The sequence below is a fragment of the Lissotriton helveticus genome, chromosome 10 (genome assembly GCF_964261635.1).
Source record: "Lissotriton helveticus chromosome 10, aLisHel1.1, whole genome shotgun sequence".
NCBI classification, from domain to species: domain Eukaryota; kingdom Metazoa; phylum Chordata; class Amphibia; order Caudata; family Salamandridae; genus Lissotriton; species Lissotriton helveticus.
This window is the reverse complement of record NC_136071.1, coordinates 10,809,310-10,833,917: the sequence shown is the minus strand read 5'-3', so window position 1 is coordinate 10,833,917 and position 24,608 is coordinate 10,809,310. Positions and strand designations below refer to the sequence as shown.

The window sequence follows — 24,608 nt, the reverse complement described above, 5'->3', positions numbered from 1 at the left end:
GGGATTTTTTCTTGCCATAGTTAGGGCACTTCACGAAGATTAATTGCATTTTGACAGAAGAAAATGAAAAGTTCCTGTAAGAAGAGAGTGGAATACCATCCTAGAGGAAAAATGATCTGACCTAACCTTTCACCTCTGGTGCATGATGGGACACTAGAGCACTGGTGAACGTTAAAGATACAGTGTCAGTTTAATGCTCTAGCTACACAGTCCATGTTTTTTACAAAGAGCCTGCATTTACTTTCGTTTTTTGATTTTAAAGAGGGTTGTGACGATATTTGTAATCGCTTTATCATATCTGTATTGGCACAATCGGATATCCTTTTTAAAATATAACAAATGGAATCAGGACATTTTCTGATGACCCTATTTCTTTTCTGTACATATATATAAGTTTTCATTTTGCAAAGCGCTCTGCGATCCCAGGAGTGGGTGGCACAATTAAGTGCTGATCACTTTTAATGAGGACCCCCTGGAAGGGAACATCATTTGTGGCACTGTCCGCACAGCTTGGAGCATGGCATCATTTGTGGCACTGTCCGCACGGCTTGGGGCATAGCATCATTTGTGGCACTGTCCGCACGGCTTGTGGCATGGCATCATTTGTGGCACTGTCCGCACGGCTTGGGGCATGGCATCATTTGTGGCACTGTTAGCACGGCTTGGAGCATGGCATCATTTGTGGCACTGTCCGCACGGCTGGGGCATGGCATCATTTGTGGCACTGTCCGCACGGCTTGGAGCATGGCATCATTTGTGGCACTGTCTGCACGGCTTGGAGCATGGCATCATTTGTGGCACTATCCGCACGGCTTGGAGCATGGCATCATTTGTGGCACTGTCCGCACGGCTTGGAGCATGGCATCATTTGTGGCACTGTCCGCACGGCTTGGGGCATGGCATCATGTGTGGCACTGTCCGCACGGCTGGGGCATGGCATCATTTGTGGCACTGTCCGCACGGCTTGGGGCATGGCATCATTTGTGGCACTGTTAGCACGGCTTGGAGCATGGCATCATTTGTGGCACTGTCCGCACGGCTGGGGCATGGCATCATTTGTGGCACTGTCCGCACGGCTTGGAGCATGGCATCATTTGTGGCACTGTCTGCACGGCTTGGAGCATGGCATCATTTGTGGCACTATCCGCACGGCTTGGAGCATGGCATCATTTGTGGCACTGTCCGCACGGCTGGGGCATGGCATCATTTGTGGCACTGTCCGCACGGCTTGGAGCATGGCATCATTTGTGGCACTGTCCGCACGGCTTGGAGCATGGCATCATTTGTGGCACTATCCGCACGGCTTGGAGCATGGCATCATTTGTGGCACTGTCCGCACGGCTGGGGCATGGCATCATTTGTGGCACTGTCCGCACGGCTTGGGGCATGGCATCATTTGTGGCACTGTCCGCACGGCTTGGGGCATAGCATCATTTGTGGCACTGTCCGCACGGCTTGCGGCATGGCATCATTTGTGGCACTGTCCGCACGGCTTGGGGCATGGCATCATTTGTGGCACTGTCCGCACGGCTTGGAGCATGGCATCATTTGTGGCACTGTCAGCACGGCTTGGAGCATGGCATCATTTGTGGCACTGTCAGCACGGCTTGGAGCATGGCATCATTTGTGGCACTGTCAGCACGGCTTGGAGCATGGCATCATTTGTGGCACTGTCAGCACGGCTTGGAGCATGGCATCATTTGTGGCACTGTCTGCACGGCTTGGAGCATGGCATCATTTGTGGCACTGTCAGCACGGCTTGGAGCATGGCATCATTTGTGGCACTGTCCGCACGGCTTGGAGCATGGCATCATGTGTGGCACTGTCCGCACGGCTTGGAGCATGGCATCATGTGTGGCACTGTCCGCACGGCTTGGGGCATAGCATCATGTGTGGCACTGTCAGCACGGCTTGGAGAATGGCATCATTTGTGGCACTGTCCGCACGGCTTGGGGCATGGCATCATTTGTGGCACTGTCCGCACGGCTTGGGGCATGGCATCATTTGTGGCACTGTCCGCACGGCTTGGGGCATGGCATCATTTGTGGCACTGTCCGCACGGCTTGGGGCATGGCATCATTTGTGGCACTGTCCGCACGGCTTGGGGCATGGCATCATTTGTGGCACTGTCCGCACGGCTTGGGGCATGGCATCATGTGTGGCACTGTCCGCACGGCTTGGGGCATGGCATCATGTGTGGCACTGTCCGCACGGCTGGGGCATGGCATCATTTGTGGCACTGTCCGCACGGCTTGGAGCATGGCATCATGTGTGGCACTGTCCGCACGGCTTGGGGCATGGCATCATTTGTGGCACTGTCAGCACGGCTTGGAGCATGGCATCATGTGTGGCACTGTCCGCACGGCTTGGGGCATGGCATCATGTGTGGCACTGTCTGCACGGCTTGGGGCATGGCATCATTTGTGGCACTGTCCGCACGGCTGGGGCATGGCATCATTTGTGGCACTGTCTGCACGGCTTGGGGCATGGCATCATTTGTGGCACTGTCCGCACGGCTTGGGGCATGGCATCATGTGTGGCACTATCCGCACGGCTTGGGGCATGGCATCATGTGTGGCACTGTCCGCACGGCTTGGGGCATGGCATCATTTGTGGCACTGTCCGCACGGCTTGGAGCATGGCATCATTTGTGGCACTGTCCGCACGGCTTGGGGCATGGCATCATTTGTGGCACTGTCCGCACGGCTTGGGGCATGGCATCATTTGTGGCACTGTCCGCACAGCTTGGGGCATGGCATCATTTGTGGCACTGTCCGCACGGCTTGGGGCATGGCATCATGTGTGGCACTGTCCGCACGGCTTGGGGCATGGCATCATTTGTGGCACTGTCCGCACGGCTTGCGGCATGGCATCATTTGTGGCACTGTCCGCACGGCTTGGGGCATGGCATCATGTGTGGCACTGTCCGCACGGCTTGGGGCATGGCATCATTTGTGGCACTGTCCGCACGGCTTGGGGCATGGCATCATGTGTGGCACTGTCCGCACGGCTTGGGGCATGGCATCATTTGTGGCACTGTCCGCACGGCTTGCGGCATGGCATCATTTGTGGCACTGTCCGCACGGCTTGGGGCATGGCATCATTTGTGGCACTGTCCGCACGGCTGGGGCATGGCATCATGTGTGGCACTGTCCGCACGGCTTGGGGCATGGCATCATTTGTGGCACTGTCCGCACGGCTTGGGGCATGGCATCATGTGTGGCACTGTCCGCACGGCTTGGGGCATGGCATCATTTGTGGCACTGTCCGCACGGCTGGGGCATGGCATCATTTGTGGCACTGTCCGCACGGCTTGGAGCATGGCATCATGTGTGGCACTGTCCGCACGGCTTGGGGCATGGCATCATTTGTGGCACTGTCAGCACGGCTTGGGGCATGGCATCATTTGTGGCACTGTCCGCACGGCTTGCGGCATGGCATCATTTGTGGCACTGTCCGCACGGCTTGGGGCATGGCATCATGTGTGGCACTGTCCGCACGGCTTGGGGCATGGCATCATTTGTGGCACTGTCCGCACGGCTTGGAGCATGGCATCATTTGTGGCACTGTCCGCACGGCTGGGGCATGGCATCATTTGTGGCACTGTCCGCACGGCTTGGAGCATGGCATCATGTGTGGCACTGTCCGCACGGCTTGGAGCATGGCATCATGTGTGGCACTGTCCGCACGGCTTGGAGCATGGCATCATTTGTGGCACTGTCCCCACGGCTTGGGGCATGGCATCATTTGTGGCACTGTCCGCACGGCTGGGGCATGGCATCATTTGTGGCACTGTCCGCACGGCTGGGGCATGGCATCATGTGTGGCACTATCCGCACGGCTTGGAGCATGGCATCATTTGTGGCACTGTCCGCACGGCTTGGAGCATGGCATCATTTGTGGCACTGTTAGCACGGCTTGGAGCATGGCATCATTTGTGGCACTGTTAGCACGGCTTGGAGCATGGCATCATTTGTGGCACTATCCGCACGGCTTGGAGCATGGCATCATGTGTGGCACTGTCCGCACGGCTTGGAGCATGGCATCATTTGTGGCACTGTCCGCACGGCTGGGGCATGGCATCATTTGTGGCACTGTCCGCACGGCTGGGGCATGGCATCATTTGTGGCACTGTCCGCACGGCTTGGAGCATGGCATCATTTGTGGCACTGTCCGCACGGCTGGGGCATGGCATCATTTGTGGCACTGTCCGCACGGCTTGGAGCATGGCATCATTTGTGGCACTGTCCGCACGGCTTGGAGCATGGCATCATGTGTGGCATTGTCCGCACGGCTTGGAGCATGGCATGGACCTGTTGGTGAGGCATCCAAGACGACGCAATAACTGTGGCAGTGCTTGGTATTTTCCGCCACAAGAATCCGCTGTCCATGTTGTATGTACCGTGTTCTCCTAGAGATATGAGGCAAGCTGGCTCTCCGTCTAGCACCAATTCATACACCGTGGCCACAATCTGCCTTCAAACCCATCTCTAGCGGAGTGCATCATTTGCCAAGGTCTACCGGGCCTAAAGGCCCCATCCATCTCTGGGCTTCGGAAGGAGGTCTCCCTCCTTATAACCAACACCACAATGTCTCCAGACAGTCACTTCACAGAAGAGGATCCTAATGTCAGCACCGGACATTGAGATTACTTTAACAAGTGTCATCCAGGTCACCACCGTCCAACACACATCTGCTTGTGGTGGTGGTAAAACACAGCCCAGCATGGTACCCTCTCACGGAGGATGTTATGGTCTGTCTCAAACCATAACAATGTTTGTAATGAACAGCCATCACATTAATGGTGCAATGTTCAAAAACACGCGCAGCTTTGCTCCTTTCGTTTTGTGACTCTTGTCCACACTGTATGTTCTCTAGGGGTGTTGACACAACTAACCTCTGAAGATAGTTAGACTCTGCGGAATCCCAATTGTGGACCCGGTCACTATGGGAAGAGAAAGGAAGCCAGCACACAATGGAAACATCCAAACTCCATGGTGAAGAAGTAACACTACTTTCAGAGTCAGCTCTGCAAGTATTGAAATAGAAGCAGACTGCAGTCTAAATAGGGCTCAAATTTAGGATACTACTCCAGAGGAGGGATAAGAGGGTACAACATAAATCAGGGGCCTAATAGAGGGTACATTAATGACCAAGGGGATGAGCAAAGGTACCTTGAGGGTTGAGCGAGTGTGCCATAGAGATCAAGAGGCAAAGGAGGGTATGGGATAAGAGATGCTACCATCCAGACGAAGAGACTGGGCAAGGGGCCTTGCAGGCAGGGGGGCAAGTGCAGACACAGGGATCAAAGGAGGGGTGCCACACAGACTGCAGGGGATGAGCGAGGGCACATCACAGACAGCCAGGCTAAACGAGGGTTCAGCACAAACAGAAGGGGGTGCTAAAGGAGAGTACAGAACACACGGGAGGGTGGACCAAGGGCAGCAAACAAGGTGCTAAGCAAGGTCCAAACCCACAGGGAAGTAGAACAAACGGGACGAAGAGAGCTCAACAGACCGGTAAACTAAGCAAGGGCAGCATGCAAAAAGGGAGCTGAGCAAAGACAGTGTGAAGACAGGGGGGCAGATGTAGACTTGCTCAGCTCTTGGGCAGTTGCACACAATTCAATCAGACTGGATCAACCAGAGCCAGGTCCCCCAATACTATGTAGAAAAGGAAGGATATTTGTAGAAAAGGGGGCCCAGACATCAGCACACGGTATCAGATGTTTGTTCAAGGGTGCACTTCCACTGCTGGGATTGCTGCCATCCTAAAACGTCCTATAATAACATTGCCTGGTCCTCTCTAATGTCCAGGACAGCAGTAGCCCAGATTGTAATGCCTAACCTCCACAGAGATCCAGTAGTCTAGAACACAGACACTGATCTACTTACAGGCTAGGGTACGACCTGGAGGCACCTAGATCCACATGAGCCTCACAGCAAATCGGATTACTTAGCAACAAAAGAGGACTTCCCTTCCGTCTACCTTTCCGGTTGTCTAAATAAATGAGTAGCAAGCAAAGGGGGAAGGGGCATGGAGACCCAGCCACCACATCTTCACAGCAAGATCAGCCAGACAACTCACGTCTTAAGCGTGCCAGAGGTCATCAGTTCAGTCACCAAGACGATGCACTTCTTCCCCTTCAGCGTCGACTCCCAAGAGTCATAGAAGCGCACAATGTTGGGATGCTGCAGCCCCTTTAACATCTCTGCTTCCTCCTTGAACCGCTGCTGCTCTGCCTTGGTCAGCTTTCTGTCCTGGTAACACAAGAGAGAAAAAAATGTAAGCACTCAAATGAAAACTCTAAAAGATAATAAAGTTGCTGAGTGCAAGTCCTCTAGTTCACCCCACACTCTTCCTCCAGATTATTGGAACCTCTGGCCCTCTTGAAACTGTTGGTGAAGCTTTGCAATCACGTTTGAAGCCTACTGCAGGCACAGCCCCACACACCCACTGGATTCCTAGACTGATTTCCCTTTTCATGTGCACCCTGCAGTGAGGGCCGGGCAGTCCTGTGGAGGCAGAGCCCCCACGCAGCGATACAACAGGGAAAAAAGAAGACAAGCCAGCAAGCAATGAAAAGTTCAGCCTGTGGGTCTACACGGTTGGAGCCACCACGTGTGACAAAGGGATAGTTAGCTAAAGAGTGACTTTACCACTTCTAGTCAGCAGGCCTCTTTAATTCTCAACCTGCGCCTACCACATCACACTGTGGCAAAAACTGAAACATTTCACAAACAAGCATTTACAATGCAACGGTTTCGCCTTTGCCAAAGTTAGAGCTATTGGCATTGTAAATGACACATTTTTTATTTATGTGTTGGTTTTGAAAACAGATAAATAAATGGCATTGTCATTTACATTGCCAACAGCTTAATCTCTTGCAAATGTAAGACCTATTGTACCCTACTGGATTTCACTGAAGAAATTCAGAGTCTGGTCTGCAGGTGTCACGTGACAGACGGCCAATTGACAGCTGAGGGGGTTAAACCGTGCTGGGGTGGCACATTAAGGCGACGCTTGCTGTCCGTGCTTGTGAGGAGGTAGTGCACCTGTTGAGGGAGAGAGAGTGTGTTTGCATATGTGCGTGCATGCATGTGTGTGTGTGAATAAGCACTTCCAAGATTTAGTGGGACTAGAGTTTTTATCTACAAATCATTGTTTTCAGCTGTGTTCTAATGGAATCAAAACAACACTACACCCCCCATAATGCAGTGTGATCACATAAAAGTACAGAACTGGAAAGAGTGTCCATAATGACCAGCTAGACGGTTGTCACCCTAAGAAGGATGTGCTTCAGTCTCCAGTGCCACGGGCGAGTGGAAACACACACTGTGCTGGTGGAGAAGTAGAAGAAGTACAAGTGTCCATAGAAGAGAAGTAGAGGGGATGCACTCTCCACTCCCTATGCACTCTCCACTCCCTATGCACTCTCCACTCTGTTGGACAGGCCACATGAAGGGCTCGCTCCCTCCCCGCAGGACAGGGCCCGGGCCACCGTCAGCACCATTGCCCGGCCCAGCCGCCATCTTGGACACGGCACCACGCGGCCGCGCGGCCTCAGCCCGACCCCAACCCTGGGCCTGGCCAGGCCCCGACATCCCGGCACCACCCTCCACCCAGGAGGTGAACGGCCCACTTGGCAGGTCAATGGGAGTACGAAGTGTCGACGGCTCTCCCCCGCCAGGTGCCGAGCACCCCCAGCCTCCTCGGGCGCTGGCTCCACCCCCCTGCTGGGTGTCTGGACTCCCTCATCCCAGACCTCCCGACCTCCAAGAGCGAGGGTCCGGACATCAAAGGGCGCCAGACCTATAACTGAGGCAGCCCCAGGACAGGAAGGCAGTTGTATCCTGGAGTCGAGAGACACCGCGACGAACTCATCCTTGACGGACTGTTGGCGCTGCCACAGCCCTGCCTTGTGAACTATTGTCCTGCCTGCTGGCGCTGCCGCGGCCCTCTGCAACCTTCATCCTCGTGGGACCTGCTGGCGCTGCCGCGGCCCTCTGCAACCTTCATCCTCGTGGGACCTGCTGGCGCTGCCGCGGCCCTCTGCAACCTGCATTCTCGTGGGACCTGCTGGCGCTGCCGCGGCCCGTTGTAACCTTCATCCTCGTGGGACCTGCTGGCGCTGCCGCGGCCCGTTGCAACCTGCATTCTCGTGGGACCTGCTGGCGCTGCCGCGGCCCGTTGTAACCTTCATCCTCGTTGGGACCTGCTGGCGCTGCCGCGGCCCGTGCCACCTACGACCTCTTCGGGACCTGCCGGCGCTGCCGCGGTCTGACCCATCCGAACACCGAGCTCGAGGATTGTGAGCTATCACCGTTACACACCCGTACCCGTGGGTACCAAGACTGTCCCGCTACCCCCTTCCCTTACTAGAGACTAGGATTGAGAGGATCATCGTGTCCTGATCGCCCTGTATCGTACCACTCTACTACCCGAAGTGCCTATAAAAGGTGTTACCATAAGCTTTGTGTGGTGTCCATCTGTGGGGGGGAAGTTACCTGTCTGTGCGATCACTGTGCTCGGCCGACCCTCCAGGTCCCCGTCTAACATTGGTGGCTAGCGGCGCGATCCGAACCAACGCGTACCGTACAGACAGTAACTCACCCTACGACTAAAACCACAATGACGACCAAAGAGAGCGGATCGGCGGAGAAGTTCCAGATGGAAAAGCTGGAAGAATACAACCACCGAGAGCTCAAACAATTTTGCATGGACTTAGGCATTGCTACCACCGGGCTAAGCACAAAAGAAGACTTCAAAAACGCCCTAGAGGCCTGGACAGAGACAAATACCGCAACCCCCCGGGACCCCGCAGCCCCGGAAGTCAACACCACCCGGACGGAGGAACGGAGACCAGGCCCCTCCCATGAAGAGATCCAGGAGCGGGAAAAAAATAGATTACACGAGTTAGACTTGGCACGACTCAGATTAGACGGAGAATTGAAACTGGCGGAACAAAAAATAAACTTAGAACACTTACGGCTCAGAGAAGAGCGAGAGGAAAAACAGAGACAGAGAGACCTCGAAGAAAAAAGACTGGCATACGAGCACGAGTGCAAACTAGCGGAGATAGAAATACGCAAACTGAACAAAAACCTAGGGGTGCCCGAGCAACCGCACTCCCCGGGTCCTACCGAGCAGAAGGTCCACATCCCCAAGGATGTGGTCCGAGAATATCACCGGAACGACGACATACAGCAGTGGTTCAAAGCCTATGAGATTGCCATGACCGCCCACCGGGTCGCTCGAAGTGACTGGGGAGCCGGTCTATGGGGGAGATTCGTCAACGAGGGTCGTGATGCCCTGCTGCAGCTTCCGGACCATCAAATGACGTCCTATGACCATATGAAGGCCGCCCTCCTCAGTCGATATGGACTTACACCCGAAATGTACCGCCAGAGGTTCCGCAACTGCACCCGGATCCCAGGTACGACGTGGTTGGAATACGTGAACTATTTCAGCCGAGCCTTCGAGGGGTGGATCAAGGGTAACAACGTAACCACTTACGAACAACTCTTCAATCTCATTGTATGGGAGCACCTCTCCAACAACTGCTTTGTCGAGCTCAGGCAGCACCTCCTCGACAGTAAATTGACTGAACCCCGGCAGCTCGCCACCGAGGCTGACCGGTGGGAGAGCACCCGAGTGGCCCGGAGTGGACCGAATGAGCAGAACAGAACCAACCAAGGTCACCATCGTCCCCGAGGAGGAGGAGGAGGCCCGGGCCGGGGCAGAGACGCCGCCCCGGCCGCACCCACTAACGCCACCCCGGCTCCAGCAGGCCGGGGAAACCCCCCGATGCGCCCGGGGTTCCGAGCTAACGTGACGTGTCATCGATGCCAGCGAGTCGGCCACTATGCCAGTGACCCGACCTGCCCGAAGAACCAGGTCCCCGGGCCCCGCCAGATGGCGGCCGCCGCCCTGGGAGAAGAACAAATCTCCGAAGACACGGAGACCTATGAGTCGGAGCAGTTCGAGTGGGAACCCGCCGCCATGACCCTGGCATGCCTGGGAGGAAGAGACATGGTCCCGCGGACTCCCCTGCCCGCCAACACTCGGAAGTACAGCCAATGGGTGAGCATCAATGGGCGCAAGGCCGAGGCCCTGCGTGACACCGGGGCCAGTGTGACGGCCGTCCGCTGTCACCTGGTGACCCCAGAACAAATCCTACCAAACGTACTTTGCCCCGTCCGATCGGCAGACAACTCGGAGAGCCTGTGTCGGATGGCCTGCGTCCCCTTCGAATGGGGAGGAGTGTCCGGCATGCTGAAAGTAACTGTCCGTGACGATGCCCCCGTAGACTGCCTCCTGGGGAACGATCTCGAGAGCTCCCCGTGGGCCGCTGTGGAAAGAAGAGAGCATCTGGGGATGTTGGGTCTCCCGGACTGGGCATGCGTAACCACCCGGTCCATGGCCACCCGCACCATCCCTAGACCAGAAGAACCAGAATGGGCAGCGCCTCCGCCCTCGATCACTCCAGAAGAAGACTTCCTCCAGACCGACCACCCGGACCCCACCCCAGAGGGGTCCACACAGCCCCCCGAGCTTCCCGACCTGGCTCAGTGGTGTCAAGAAGGGGGGCCCACCCAGGAACAATTCCGGCAGGAGCAAAAGACCTGCCCCTCCCTCGAGGGATTGCGACAGCAAGCGCTCGCCCAGAGCCAAGGAGACACCACCGGGGCCCACTGGGTTTATTGGGACAATGATCTCTTGTACAGCGAACAGAAAATCGCAGAACTGGGGGCCGGGCGAGTGCTGGTGGTGCCCCTCCACTTCAGAGACTTCCTGTTGAACCTAGCCCACGATGTCCCCCTGGCCGGGCACCTGGGCCAAGACAAGACCTACCACCGCCTGGTGACTCACTTTTTTTGGCCCAAAATGAGGAACGACGTATCCAACCATTGCCGGTCCTGCCCGACCTGCCAGGCCAGTGGGAAGAGCGGCCGCAAACTCAAGGCACCCCTACAACCATTCCCCGTGGTGACCACCCCGTTCGAAAGGGTGGGAATAGACATTGTGGGGCCCCTGGACCCCCGAACAGCACAGGGACATCGCTTCATCCTGGTCCTGGTGGATCACGCTACCCGCTATCCTGAGGCGGTCCCCCTTCGTACGATAACAGCCCCAGTAGTGGGTCGAGCCTTGATGGGGATCTTCTCTCGAGTGGGCTTCCCCCGAGAAGTCGTCAGCGACAGGGGTACGAACTTTATCTCAAAATACATGAAGTCCCTCTGGCAACAGTGTGGGGTCACCTACCGATTCACGACCCCCTATCACCCTCAAGGGAACGGACTGGTTGAGCGGTTCAACCGCACGCTCAAAGGGATGATTGGGGGGTTGGAAGAGCCCCTCCGTCGCCAGTGGGATGTGCTACTACCGTGCCTTCTCTTTGCCTACCGAGAAGTCCCCCAGAAGTCCCTCGGCTTCAGCCCTTTCGAACTCTTGTATGGACACCCGGTGCGAGGCCCGCTCAGCCTAGTCAAAGAAGGCTGGGAAATGCCCCCTCTAAAGAACCCTCCAGATGTTTTCAAGTACCTCCTAACCCTCCGCAACCAGACCAGAAGGTTCGGAGAGATGGCAAAAGCAAACCTGGAGGCCAGTCAGGAGGACATGAAAAGGTGGTACGATAGAAATGCATCCTCCATCGAATTTGAACCCGGTCAACAAGTGTGGGTAATGTCTCCCACCGAACCATGCGCCCTGCAAGACAAATGGACGGGGCCCTTCAAAGTAATCGAGCGCAAGAGCCCTGTCACCTGTCTCATCGATATGGAATCTTCCCGAAACCCTCTCCGGGTCCTCCACGCTAATAGACTGAAACCCCACTTTGTACGCTCCGAACTCAGCCTCCTGATGGCAACCGACAATGGAACCGAGGAGGACTCCGAACCCCTCCCTGACCTCCTACGGTCACGGGAGAAGGACGGCTCCGTGGACGGGGTCCGACTCTCGGAGGCCCTCACCCTGGAACAGCGCCAAGGCTGCCGAGTCCTCCTGCTACAGTTCTCCACCCTGTTCTCCCTCACCCCAGGGGTCACCCCCTGGTGCTTACACGACGTGGACACGGGAGACAGTCCCTCTATCCGCCATCGGGCCTACCGCGTACCAGATCGGGTACGGGCCTGCATCCAAGAGGAGGTGGCCAAGATGCTCACACTCGGGATCATCGAGCCCTCAGACAGCCCCTGGGCCAGCCCAGTGGTACTGGTCCCCAAAGCGGCCGCCCCCGGCGCCACGCCGGAGCTCCGGTTCTGCGTCGACTACCGGGGCTTGAATGTGGTCACCAGAACAGACGCACACCCCATCCCCCGAGCAGATGAACTAATCGACCGCATGGGAGCTGCCCGCTACCTCAGCATCTTCGACCTGACAGCGGGCTACTGGCAGATCGGTCTCACACCCCGGGCCCAAGAACGATCTGCATTCTCTACCCCGGATGGCCACTATCACTTCAAGGTCATGCCATTCGGCATGAAGAATGCCCCAGCAACCTTTCAGCGGCTAGTAAACCAGGTCCTGGCAGGACTCGAAGGATTCAGCGCCGCCTACCTGGACGATATCGCGGTGTACAGCCACCACTGGGCCGACCACCTCCACCACCTCCGAGAGGTGCTACAGGCCCTCCAACGAGCTGGCCTCACGATCAAGGCCAGCAAATGCCAAATTGGCCAGGGGTCCGTGACCTATCTCGGGCACCAGGTGGGAAGCGGTCTGGTGGCCCCTCTGCAACTCAAGATCGCGGCCATCCAGTCGTGGCAGTCCCCCATCACCCAGACCGAGGTCCGCGCCTTCTTGGGACTCACGGGCTACTACCGACGGTTCGTGAGGGACTATGGCAGCATCGTAGGGCCCCTCACGGAACTCACCTCCAAAAACCAACCAAAGAAGGTCAACTGGACCCCAGACTGTCAAGCGGCCTTCGAGAAGCTGAAGGCCGCCATGTGCTCCGCCCCGGTGCTCCAGGCCCCCGACTACAGTCGGGAATTTATCGTCCAAACAGATGCCTCCGACCATGGCGTTGGAGCAGTCCTTTCCCAGCTGAACCCCGAAGGACTTGACCAGCCAGTGGCTTTCATCAGCAGACGGCTCCTGGCCCGAGAACGACGCTGGAGCACCATCGAGAGGGAGGCCTTCGCCGTGGTGTGGGCCCTCAAAAAGCTCCAGCCTTATCTCTTCGGCACCCACTTCCGGGTCCAGACCGATCATCGACCCCTGCAATGGCTCATGCAGATGCGGGGGGAAAACCCGAAACTACTACGTTGGTCCATCTCCCTGCAGGGGATGGACTTCACTGTGGAACATCGACCCGGCCAAGACCACGCCAACGCGGATGGCCTGTCCCGCTTTTTCCGCCTCGACGAGGAAAGTCCCCAAGAAGATGGGTGACTCTCCCCGCCTTCAGCTGGGGGGGACGCATGTTGGACAGGCCACATGAAGGGCTCGCTCCCTCCCCGCAGGACAGGGCCCGGGCCACCGTCAGCACCATTGCCCGGCCCAGCCGCCATCTTGGACACGGCACCACGCGGCCGCGCGGCCTCAGCCCGACCCCAACCCTGGGCTTGGCCAGGCCCCGACATCCCGGCACCACCCTCCACCCAGGAGGTGAACGGCCCACTTGGCAGGTCAATGGGAGTACGAAGTGTCGACGGCTCTCCCCCGCCAGGTGCCGAGCACCCCCAGCCTCCTCGGGCGCTGGCTCCACCCCCCTGCTGGGTGTCTGGACTCCCTCATCCCAGACCTCCCGACCTCCAAGAGCGAGGGTCCGGACATCAAAGGGCGCCAGACCTATAACTGAGGCAGCCCCAGGACAGGAAGGAAGTTGTATCCTGGAGTCGAGAGACACCGCGACAAACTCATACTTGACGGACTGTTGGCGCTGCCACAGCCCTGCCTTGTGAACTATTGTCCTGCCTGCTGGCGCTGCCGCGGCCCTCTGCAACCTTCATCCTCGTGGGACCTGCTGGCGCTGCCGCGGCCCTCTGCAACCTTCATCCTCGTGGGACCTGCTGGCGCTGCCGCGGCCCTCTGCAACCTGCATTCTCGTGGGACCTGCTGGCGCTGCCGCGGCCCGTTGTAACCTTCATCCTCGTGGGAACTGCTGGCGCTGCCGCGGCCCGTTGCAACCTGCATTCTCGTGGGACCTGCTGGCGCTGCCGCGGCCCGTTGTAACCTTCATCCTCGTTGGGACCTGCTGGCGCTGCCGCGGCCCGTGCCACCTACGACCTCTTCGGGACCTGCCGGCGCTGCTGCGGTCTGACCCATCCGAACACCGAGCTCGAGGATTGTGAGCTATCACCGTTACACACCCGTACCCGTGGGTACCAAGACTGTCCCGCTACCCCCTTCCCTTACTAGAGACTAGGATTGAGAGGATCATCGTGTCCTGATCGCCCTGTATCGTACCACTCTACTACCCGAAGTGCCTATAAAAGGTGTTACCATAAGCTTTGTGTGGTGTCCATCTGTGGGGGGGAAGTTACCTGTCTGTGCGATCACTGTGCTCGGCCGACCCTCCAGGTCCCTGTCTAACACACTCCCTATCCACTCTGCACTCCCTATGCCCTATCCACTCTGCACTCCCTATCCACTCTGCACTCCCTATGCACTCTGCACTCTGCACTCCCTATGCACTCTCCACTCCCTATGCACTCTCCACTCCCTATGCACTCTGCACTCTGCACTCCCTATGCACTCTGCACTCCCTATGCACTCTCCACTCCCTATGCACTCTCCACTCCCTATGCACTCTCCACTCCCTATGCACTCTCCACTCCCTATGCACTCTCCACTCCCTATGCACTCTGCACTCTCCACTCCCTATGCACTCTGCACTCTGCACTCCCTATGCACTCTGCACTCCCTATGCACTCTGCACTCTCCACTCCCTCTGCACTCTGCACTCCCTATGCACTCTGCACTCTCCACTCCCTCTGCACTCTCCACTCCCTATGCACTCTCCACTCCCTCTGCACTCTCCACTCCCTATGCACTCTCCACTCCCTATGCACTCTCCACTCCCTATGCACTCTCCACTCCCTATGCACTCTGCACTCCCTATGCACTCTCCACTCCCTATGCACTCTCCACTCCCTATGCACTCTCCACTCCCTATGCACTCTGCACTCCCTATGCACTCTGCACTCCCTATGCACTATGCACTCTCCACTCCCTATGCACTCCCTATGCACTCTGCACTCCCTATGCACTCTCCACTCCCTATGCACTCTCCACTCCCTATGCACTCTCCACTCCCTATGCACTCTCCACTCCCTATGCACTCTGCACTCCCTATGCACTCTGCACTCCCTATGCACTCTGCACTCTGCACTCCCTATGCACTCTCCACTCCCTATGCACTCTCCACTCCCTATGCACTCTCCACTCCCTATGCACTCTCCACTCCCTATGCACTCTCCACTCCCTATGCACTCTCCACTCCCTATGCACTCTCCACTCCCTATGCACTCTCCACTCCCTATGCACTCTGCACTCTCCACTCCCTATGCACTCTGCACTCCCTATGCACTCTGCACTCCCTATGCACTCTCCACTCCCTATGCACTCTCCACTCCCTATGCACTCTCCACTCCCTATGCACTCTCCACTCCCTATGCACTCTCCACTCCCTATGCACTCTCCACTCCCTATGCACTCTCCACTCCCTATGCACTCTCCACTCCCTATGCACTCTCCACTCCCTATGCACTCTCCACTCCCTATGCACTCTGCACTCCCTATGCACTCTGCACTCCCTATGCACTCTGCACTCTGCACTCCCTATGCACTCTGCACTCCCTATGCACTCTCCACTCCCTATGCACTCTCCACTCCCTATGCACTCTGCACTCCCTATGCACTCTCCACTCCCTATGCACTCTCCACTCCCTATGCACTCTCCACTCCCTATGCACTCTGCACTCCCTATGCACTCTGCACTCCCTATGCACTCTCCACTCCCTATGCACTCTCCACTCCCTATGCACTCTCCACTCCCTATGCACTCTCCACTCCCTATGCACTCTGCACTCCCTATGCACTCTCCACTCCCTATGCACTCTCCACTCCCTATGCACTCTCCACTCCCTATGCACTCTCCACTCCCTATGCACTCTCCACTCCCTATGCACTCTCCACTCCCTATGCACTCTCCACTCCCTATGCACTCTGCACTCCCTATGCACTCTCCACTCCCTATGCACTCTGCACTCCCTATGCACTCTGCACTCTCCACTCCCTATGCACTCTGCACTCTCCACTCCCTCTGCACTCTGCACTCTCCACTCCCTCTGCACTCCCTATGCACTCTCCACTCCCTATGCACTCTCCACTCCCTATGCACTCTCCACTCCCTATGCACTCTCCACTCCCTATGCACTCTCCACTCCCTATGCACTCTCCACTCCCTATGCACTCTCCACTCCCTATGCACTCTCCACTCCCTATGCACTCTCCACTCCCTATGCACTCTGCACTCTCCACTCCCTATGCACTCTGCACTCTGCACTCCCTATGCACTCTGCACTCCCTATGCACTCTGCACTCCCTATGCACTCTGCACTCCCTATGCACTCTGCACTCCCTATGCACTCTGCACTCCCTATGCACTCTGCACTCCCTATGCACTCTGCACTCCCTATGCACTCTGCACTCCCTATGCACTCTGCACTCCCTATGCACTCTGCACTCCCTATGCACTCTGCACTCCCTATGCACTCTCCACTCTGCACTCCCTATGCACTCTCCACTCTGCACTCCCTATGCACTCTGCACTCAGCACTCTCCACTCTGCACTCCCTATGCACTCTCCACTCTGCACTCCCTATGCACTCTCCACTCTGCACTCCCTATGCACTCTGCACTCCCTATGCACTCTGCACTCCCTATGCACTCTGCACTCCCTATGCACTCTGCACTCCCTATGCACTCTGCACTCCCTATGCACTCTGCACTCCCTATGCACTCTGCACTCCCTCTGCACTCTGCACTCCCTATGCACTCTGCACTCCCTATGCACTCTGCACTCCCTATGCACTCTGCACTCCCTATGCACTCTCCACTCTGCACTCCCTATGCACTCTCCACTCTGCACTCCCTATGCACTCTCCACTCTGCACTCCCTATGCACTCTGCACTCAGCACTCTCCACTCTGCACTCCCTATGCACTCTCCACTCTGCACTCCCTATGCACTCTCCACTCTGCACTCCCTATGCACTCTCCACTCTGCACTCCCTATGCACTCTCCACTCTGCACTCCCTATGCACTCTCCACTCCCTATGCACTCTGCACTCCCTATGCACTCTGCACTCCCTATGCACTCTGCACTCCCTATGCACTCTGCACTCCCTATGCACTCTGCACTCCCTATGCACTCTGCACTCCCTATGCACTCTGCACTCCCTATGCACTCTGCACTCCCTATGCACTCTGCACTCTCCACTCCCTATGCACTCTCCACTCTGCACTCCCTATGCACTCTCCACTCTGCACTCCCTATGCACTCTGCACTCCCTATGCACTCTCCACTCCCTATGCACTCCCTATGCACTCTCCACTCCCTATGCACTCTCCACTCCCTATGCACTCTCCACTCCCTATGCACTCTCCACTCCCTATGCACTCTCCACTCCCTATGCACTCTCCACTCCCTATGCACTCTCCACTCCCTATGCACTCTCCACTCCCTATGCACTCCCTATGCACTCTCCACTCCCTATGCACTCTCCACTCCCTATGCACTCCCTATGCACTCTGCACTCCCTATGCACTCTGCACTCCCTATGCACTCTGCACTCCCTATGCACTCTGCACTCCCTATGCACTCTCCACTCCCTATGCACTCTCCACTCCCTATGCACTCTCCACTCCCTATGCACTCTCCACTCCCTATGCACTCTCCACTCCCTATGCACTCTCCACTCCCTATGCACTCTCCACTCCCTATGCACTCTCCACTCCCTATGCACTCTGCACTCCCTATGCACTCTCCACTCCCTATGCACTCTCTATGCACTCTCCACTCCCTATGCACTCTCTATGCACTCTCCACTCCCTATGCACTCTCTATGCACTCTCCACTCCCTATGCACTCTCCACTCCCTATGCACTCTCCACTCCCTATGCACTCTCCACTCCCTATGCACTCTCCACTCCCTATGCACTCTCCACTCCCTATGCACTCTCCACTCCCTATGCACTCTCCACTCCCTATGCACTCTCCACTCTGCACTCCCTATGCACTCTCCACTCTGCACTCCCTATGCACTCTCCACTCTGCACTCCCTATGCACTCTCCACTCCCTATGCACTCTGCACTCTGCACTCCCTATGCACTCTGCACTCTGCACTCCCTATGCACTCTGCACTCTGCACTCCCTATGCACTCTGCACTCCCTATGCACTCTGCACTCTGCACTCCCTATGCACTCTGCACTCCCTATGCACTCTGCACTCCCTATGCACTCTGCACTCCCTATGCACTCTGCACTCCCTATGCACTCTGCACTCTGCACTCCCTATGCACTCTGCACTCCCTATGCACTCTGCACTCCCTATGCACTCTCCACTCTGCACTCCCTATGCACTCTCCACTCTGCACTCCCTATGCACTCTGCACTCTGCACTCCCTATGCACTCTGCACTCCCTATGCACTCTGCACTCCCTATGCACTCTGCACTCCCTATGCACTCTGCACTCCCTATGCACTCTCCACTCCCTATGCACTCTCCACTCCCTATGCACTCTCCACTCTGCACTCCCTATGCACTCTGCACTCCCTATGCACTCTCCACTCTGCACTCCCTATGCACTCTCCACTCTGCACTCCCTATGCACTCTGAACTCCCTATGCACTCTCCACTCTCCACTCCCTATGCACTCTCCACTCTCCACTCCCTATGCACTCTCCACTCCCTATGCACTCTCCACTCTCCACTCCCTATGCACTCTCCACTCTCCACTCCCTATGCACTCTCCACTCTCCACTCCCTATGCACTCTCCACTCTCCACTCCCTATGCACTCTCCACTCTCCACTCCCTATGCACTCTCCACTCTCCACTCCCTATGCACTCTCCACTCTCCACTCCCTATGCACTCTGCACTCCCTATGCACTCTCCACTCTGCACTCCCTATGCACTCTCCACTCTGCACTCCCTATGCACTCTCCACTCTGCACTCCCTATGCACTCTCCACTCTGCACTCCCTATGCACTCTCCACTCCCTATGCACTCTCCACTCCCTATGCACTCTCCACTCCCTATGCACTCTCCACTCCCTATGCACTCTCCACTCCCTATGCACTCTCCACTCCCTATGCACTCTGCACTCCCTATGCACTCTGCACTCCCTATGCACTCTGCACTCCCTATGCACTCTGCACTCCCTATGCACTCTGCACTCCCTATGCACTCTGCACTCCCTATGCACTCTGCACTCCCTATGCACTCTGCACTCCCTATGCACTCTGCACTCCCTATGCACTCTGCACTCCCTATGCACTCTGCACTCCCTATGCACTCTGCACTCCCTATGCACTCTGCACTCCCTATGCACTCTGCACTCCCTATGCACTCTGCACTCCCTATGCACTCTGCACTCCCTATGCACTCTGCACTCCCTATGCACTCTGCACTCCCTATGCACTCTGCACTCCCTATGCACTCTGCACTCCCTATGCACTCTGCACTCTCCACTCCCTATGCACTCTCCACTCTCCATGCACTCTCCACTCTGCACTCCCTATGCACTCTCCACTCTGCACTCTCCACTCTGCACTCCCTATGCACTCTCCACTCTGCACTCCCTATGCACTCTCCACTCCCTGTGCACTCTCCACTCCCTATGCACTCCCTGTGCACTCTGCACTCCCTATGCACTCCCTATGCACTCTCCACTCTCCACTCACTATGCACTCTCCACTCTCCACTCCCTATGCACTCTCCACTCTCCACTCCCTATGCACTCTCCAATCCCTATGCACTCTCCACTCCCTATGCACTCTCCACTCCCTATGCACTCTCCACTCCCTATGCACTCCCTATGCACTCTCCACTCCCTATGCACTCTCTATGCACTCTGCACTCCCTATGCACTCTCCACTCTGCACTCCCTATGCACTCTCCACTCTGCACTCCCTATGCACTCTCCACTCTGCACTCCCTATGCACTCTCCACTCTGCACTCCCTATGCACTCTCCACTCCCTATGCACTCTGCACTCCCTATGCACTCTCCACTCTGCACTCCCTATGCACTCTGCACTCCCTATGCACTCTCCACTCTGCACTCCCTATGCACTCTCCACTCTGCACTCCCTATGCACTCTGCACTCCCTATGCACTCTGCATTCCCTATGCACTCTGCATTCCCTATGCACTCTGCACTCCCTATGCACTCTGCACTCCCTATGCACTCTGCACTCTGCACTCCCTATGCACTCTCCACTCTGCACTCCCTATGCACTCTGCACTCTGCACTCCCTATGCACTCTCCACTCTGCACTCCCTATGCACTCTGCACTCTGCACTCCCTATGCACTCTCCACTCTGCACTCCCTATGCACTCTCCACTCTGCACTCCCTATGCACTCTCCACTCTGCACTCCCTATGCACTCTCCACTCTGCACTCCCTATGCACTCTCCACTCCCTATGCACTCTCCACTCTGCACTCCCTATGCACTCTGCACTCACTATGCACTCTGCACTCACTATGCACTCTGCACTCACTATGCACTCTGCACTCACTATGCACTCTGCACTCCCTATGCACTCTGCACTCCCTATGCACTCTCCACTCTGCACTCCCTATGCACTCTCCACTCCCTATGCACTCTCCACTCTCCACTCCCTATGCACTCTCCACTCTCCACTCCCTATGCACTCTCCACTCTCCACTCCCTATGCACTCTCCACTCTGCACTCCCTATGCACTCTCCACTCCCTATGCACTCTCCACTTCCTATGCACTCTCCACTCCCTATGCACTCTCCACTCCCTATGCACTCTCCACTCCCTATGCACTCTCCACTCCCTATGCACTCTCCACTCCCTATGCACTCTCCACTCCCTATGCACTCTCCACTCCCTATGCACTCTCCACTCCCTATGCACTCTCCACTCCCTATGCACTCTCCACTCTCTATGCACTCTCCACTCCCTATGCACTCTCCACTCCCTATGCACTCCACTCCCTATGCACTCTCCACTCCCTATGCACTCTCCACTCCCTATGCACTCTCCACTCCCTATGCACTCTCCACTCCCTATGCACTCTCCACTCCCTATGCACTCTCCACTCCCTATGCACTCTCCACTCCCTATGCACTCTCCACTCTCCACTCCCTATGCACTCTCCACTCTTCACTCCCTATGCACTCTCCACTCTGCACTCCCTATGCACTCTCCACTCTGCACTCCCTATGCACTCTCCACTCTGCACTCCCTATGCACTCTCCACTCCCTATGCACTCTCCACTCCCTATGCACTCTCCACTCCCTATGCACTCTCCACTCCCTATGCACTCTCCACTCCCTATGCACTCTCCACTCCCTATGCACTCTCCACTCTCCACTCCCTATGCACTCTCCACTCTCCACTCCCTATGCACTCTCCACTCCCTATGCACTCTCCACTCCCTATGCACTCTCCACTCTCCACTCCCTATGCACTCTCCACTCTCCACTCCCTATGCACTCTCCACTCTCCACTCCCTATGCACTCTCCACTCTCCACTCCCTATGCACTCTCCACTCTCCACTCCCTATGCCCTATGCACTCTCCACTCCCTATGCACTCTCCACTCCCTATGCACTCTCCACTCCCTATGCACTCTCCACTCCCTATGCACTCTCCACTCCCTATGCACTCTCCACTCCCTATGCACTCTCCACTCCCTATGCACTCTCCACTCTCCACTCCCTATGCACTCTCCACTCTCCACTCCCTATGCACTCTCCACTCTCCACTCCCTATGCACTCTGCACTCTCCACTCTCCACTCCCTATGCACTCTGCACTCTCCACTCTCCACTCTGCACTCCCTATGCACTCTCCACTCTCCACTCCCTATGCACTCTCCACTCCCTATGCACTCTGCACTCTCCACTCTGCACTCCCTATGCACTCTCCACTCTCCACTCTGCACTCCCTATGCACTCTCCACTCTCCACTCTGCACTCCCTATGCACTCTCCACTCTCCACTCTGCACTCCCTATGCACTCTCCACTCTCCACTCTCCACTCCCTATGCACTCTCCACTCTCCACTCTCCACTCCCTATGCACTCTCCACTCTCCACTCCCTATGCACTCTCCACTCTCCACTCTCCACTCCCTATGCACTCTCCACTCTCCACTCTCCACTCCCTATGCACTCTCCACTCTCCACTCCCTATGCACTCTCCACTCCCTATGCACTCTGCACTCCCTATGCACTCTCCACTCTCCACTCTCCACTCCCTATGCACTCTCCACTCTCCACTCTCCACTCCCTATGCACTCTCCACTCTCCACTCTCCACTCCCTATGCACTCTCCACTCTCCACTCCCTATGCACTCTCCACTCTCCACTCCCTATGCACTCTCCACTCTCCACTCCCTATGCACTCTCCACTCTCCACTCCCTATGCACTCTCCACTCCCTATGCACTCTGCACTCCCTATGCACTCTCCACTCCCTATGCACTCTGCACTCCCTATGCACTCTCCACTCTCCACTCTGCACTCCCTATGCACTCTCCACTCTCCACTCTGCACTCCCTATGCACTCTCCACTCTCCACTCTGCACTCCCTATGCACTCTGCACTCCCTATGCACTCTCCACTCTGCACTCCCTATGCACTCTGCACTCCCTATGCACTCTGCACTCCCTATGCACTCTGCACTCCCTATGCACTCTGCACTCCCTATGCACTCCCTATGCACTCTCCACTCTGCACTCCCTATGTACTCTCCACTCTGCACTCCCTATGCACTCTCCACTCCCTGTGCACTCTCCACTCCCTGTGCACTCTCCACTCCCTGTGCACTCCCTATGCACTCTCCACTCTGCACTCCCTATGCACTCTCCACTCTGCACTCCCTATGCACTCTCCACTCCCTGTGCACTCTCCACTCCCTGTGCACTCTCCACTCCCTGTGCACTCTCCACTCCCTGTGCACTCCCTATGCACTCTCCACTCTGCACTCTCTATGCACTCTGCACTCTCTATGCACTCTGCACTCTCTATGCACTCTGCACTCTCTATGCACTCTGCACTCTCTATGCACTCTGCACTCCCTATGCACTCTCCACTCCCTATGCACTCTCCACTCCCTATGCACTCTCCTATGCACTCTCCACTCCCTATGCACTCTCCATGCACTCTGCACTCCCCATGCACTCTGCACTCCCCATGCACTCTCCACTCCCCATGCACTCTCCACTCCCCATGCACTCTCCACTCCCCATGCACTCTCCACTCCCCATGCACTCTCCACTCCCCATGCACTCTCCACTCCCCATGCACTCTCCACTCCCCATGCACTCTCCACTCCCCATGCACTCTCTATGATGCTCTTCAGCGCTTTGCAGTGCGGTTAGGATATGAAGCGCTATATAAATTCAACTGTAATGCATCACGAAAAATGCCAAACCATGAAAAAACTCCCTGTTGCAAATCTTATGAGCAGTTTTACAAGTGTCTCACGAGGGGCACGAGATGCTTAGCCCATACGAGTCTATTTAGGCCGTTTGGGTACTGAACACCCGCAGTTTTAAGGACATTATTAAAACGGACTGTAAAGTCGAACTGAAAGAATGAAAAGTTATGCATGCTGCAACAAAGGGGATCAGCCGAGCAATTTCACATCAGACAAACCACTGCGGAGTCCTCACTACAAATAAAGGGGCAAAAATTAGTTTTAGCGCCCATGCACTTGATGAACAGCCAGATCGTGGCCTGTGTCTTCATCATGTATTTTTAACTAACGTACACTGAATTCACGTGCTCCACCACTAAAAAACAAGCACTCACCTGGGCTTCCTCGCATAGAATGACCAAAACAAACACAGAAGGAAAAAAACCGAAGCTCGGCCCACCGCCACGATGACGACATCGCAGAGGCGGAGAGGGAAAAAATCGCGGGAACGCCCCCGAATCTGGTCCGGCCTTGACGGACAGATCCGGCTCCCAATGGCTAGCCTCCATTTATGGAGCTAGCCAATGGGAGGTGGGGGACGTTCCAATAGTCTATATGGTAAACAAAAGATTTCACCTGCGCGAACTGCTTGCGCAGATCGCCAGGTCGAAACCTAAAAAGCGCGATGCAGCCTGTACCACCCACCTGTATGTATGGGCATCCTGCCATGCTCCCTTGTCTTCAACTTCTACCAATCCAAAGCCCAAACTCATTCCCAACCACCATGAATGTGGGGGCTCCCTCACCAGTTCCATCTTTAACAAAAAAAACCTTACTGGACTGGACGAATATGAGAAGGGGTAGCAGAGAGTATAGGAAGGGTGTTGGACAGGCCGCATGTTCGAGCTGTCCCCCCTCCCCGCAATGGGACCAGGACCCTGGCTCTCCCTGCATCCCCAGCCAGAGTCCACAAACGAC

General features: G+C 56.3%; 1 protein-coding gene across 2 annotated transcripts in view; it reads right to left on the bottom strand.

Annotated features, from left to right (window-relative positions):
• WNK3 (WNK lysine deficient protein kinase 3) overlaps positions 1–24,608 on the bottom strand; it is an 856,642-nt gene that overhangs the window by 610,815 nt on the left and 221,219 nt on the right. For both annotated transcript variants that reach the window (XM_078664557.1, XM_078664558.1), the window contains exon 3: positions 6,088–6,260. In XM_078664557.1, the coding sequence (XP_078520683.1) occupies positions 6,088–6,260 (173 nt within the window). The remainder of the gene's footprint in view (positions 1–6,087; positions 6,261–24,608) is intronic.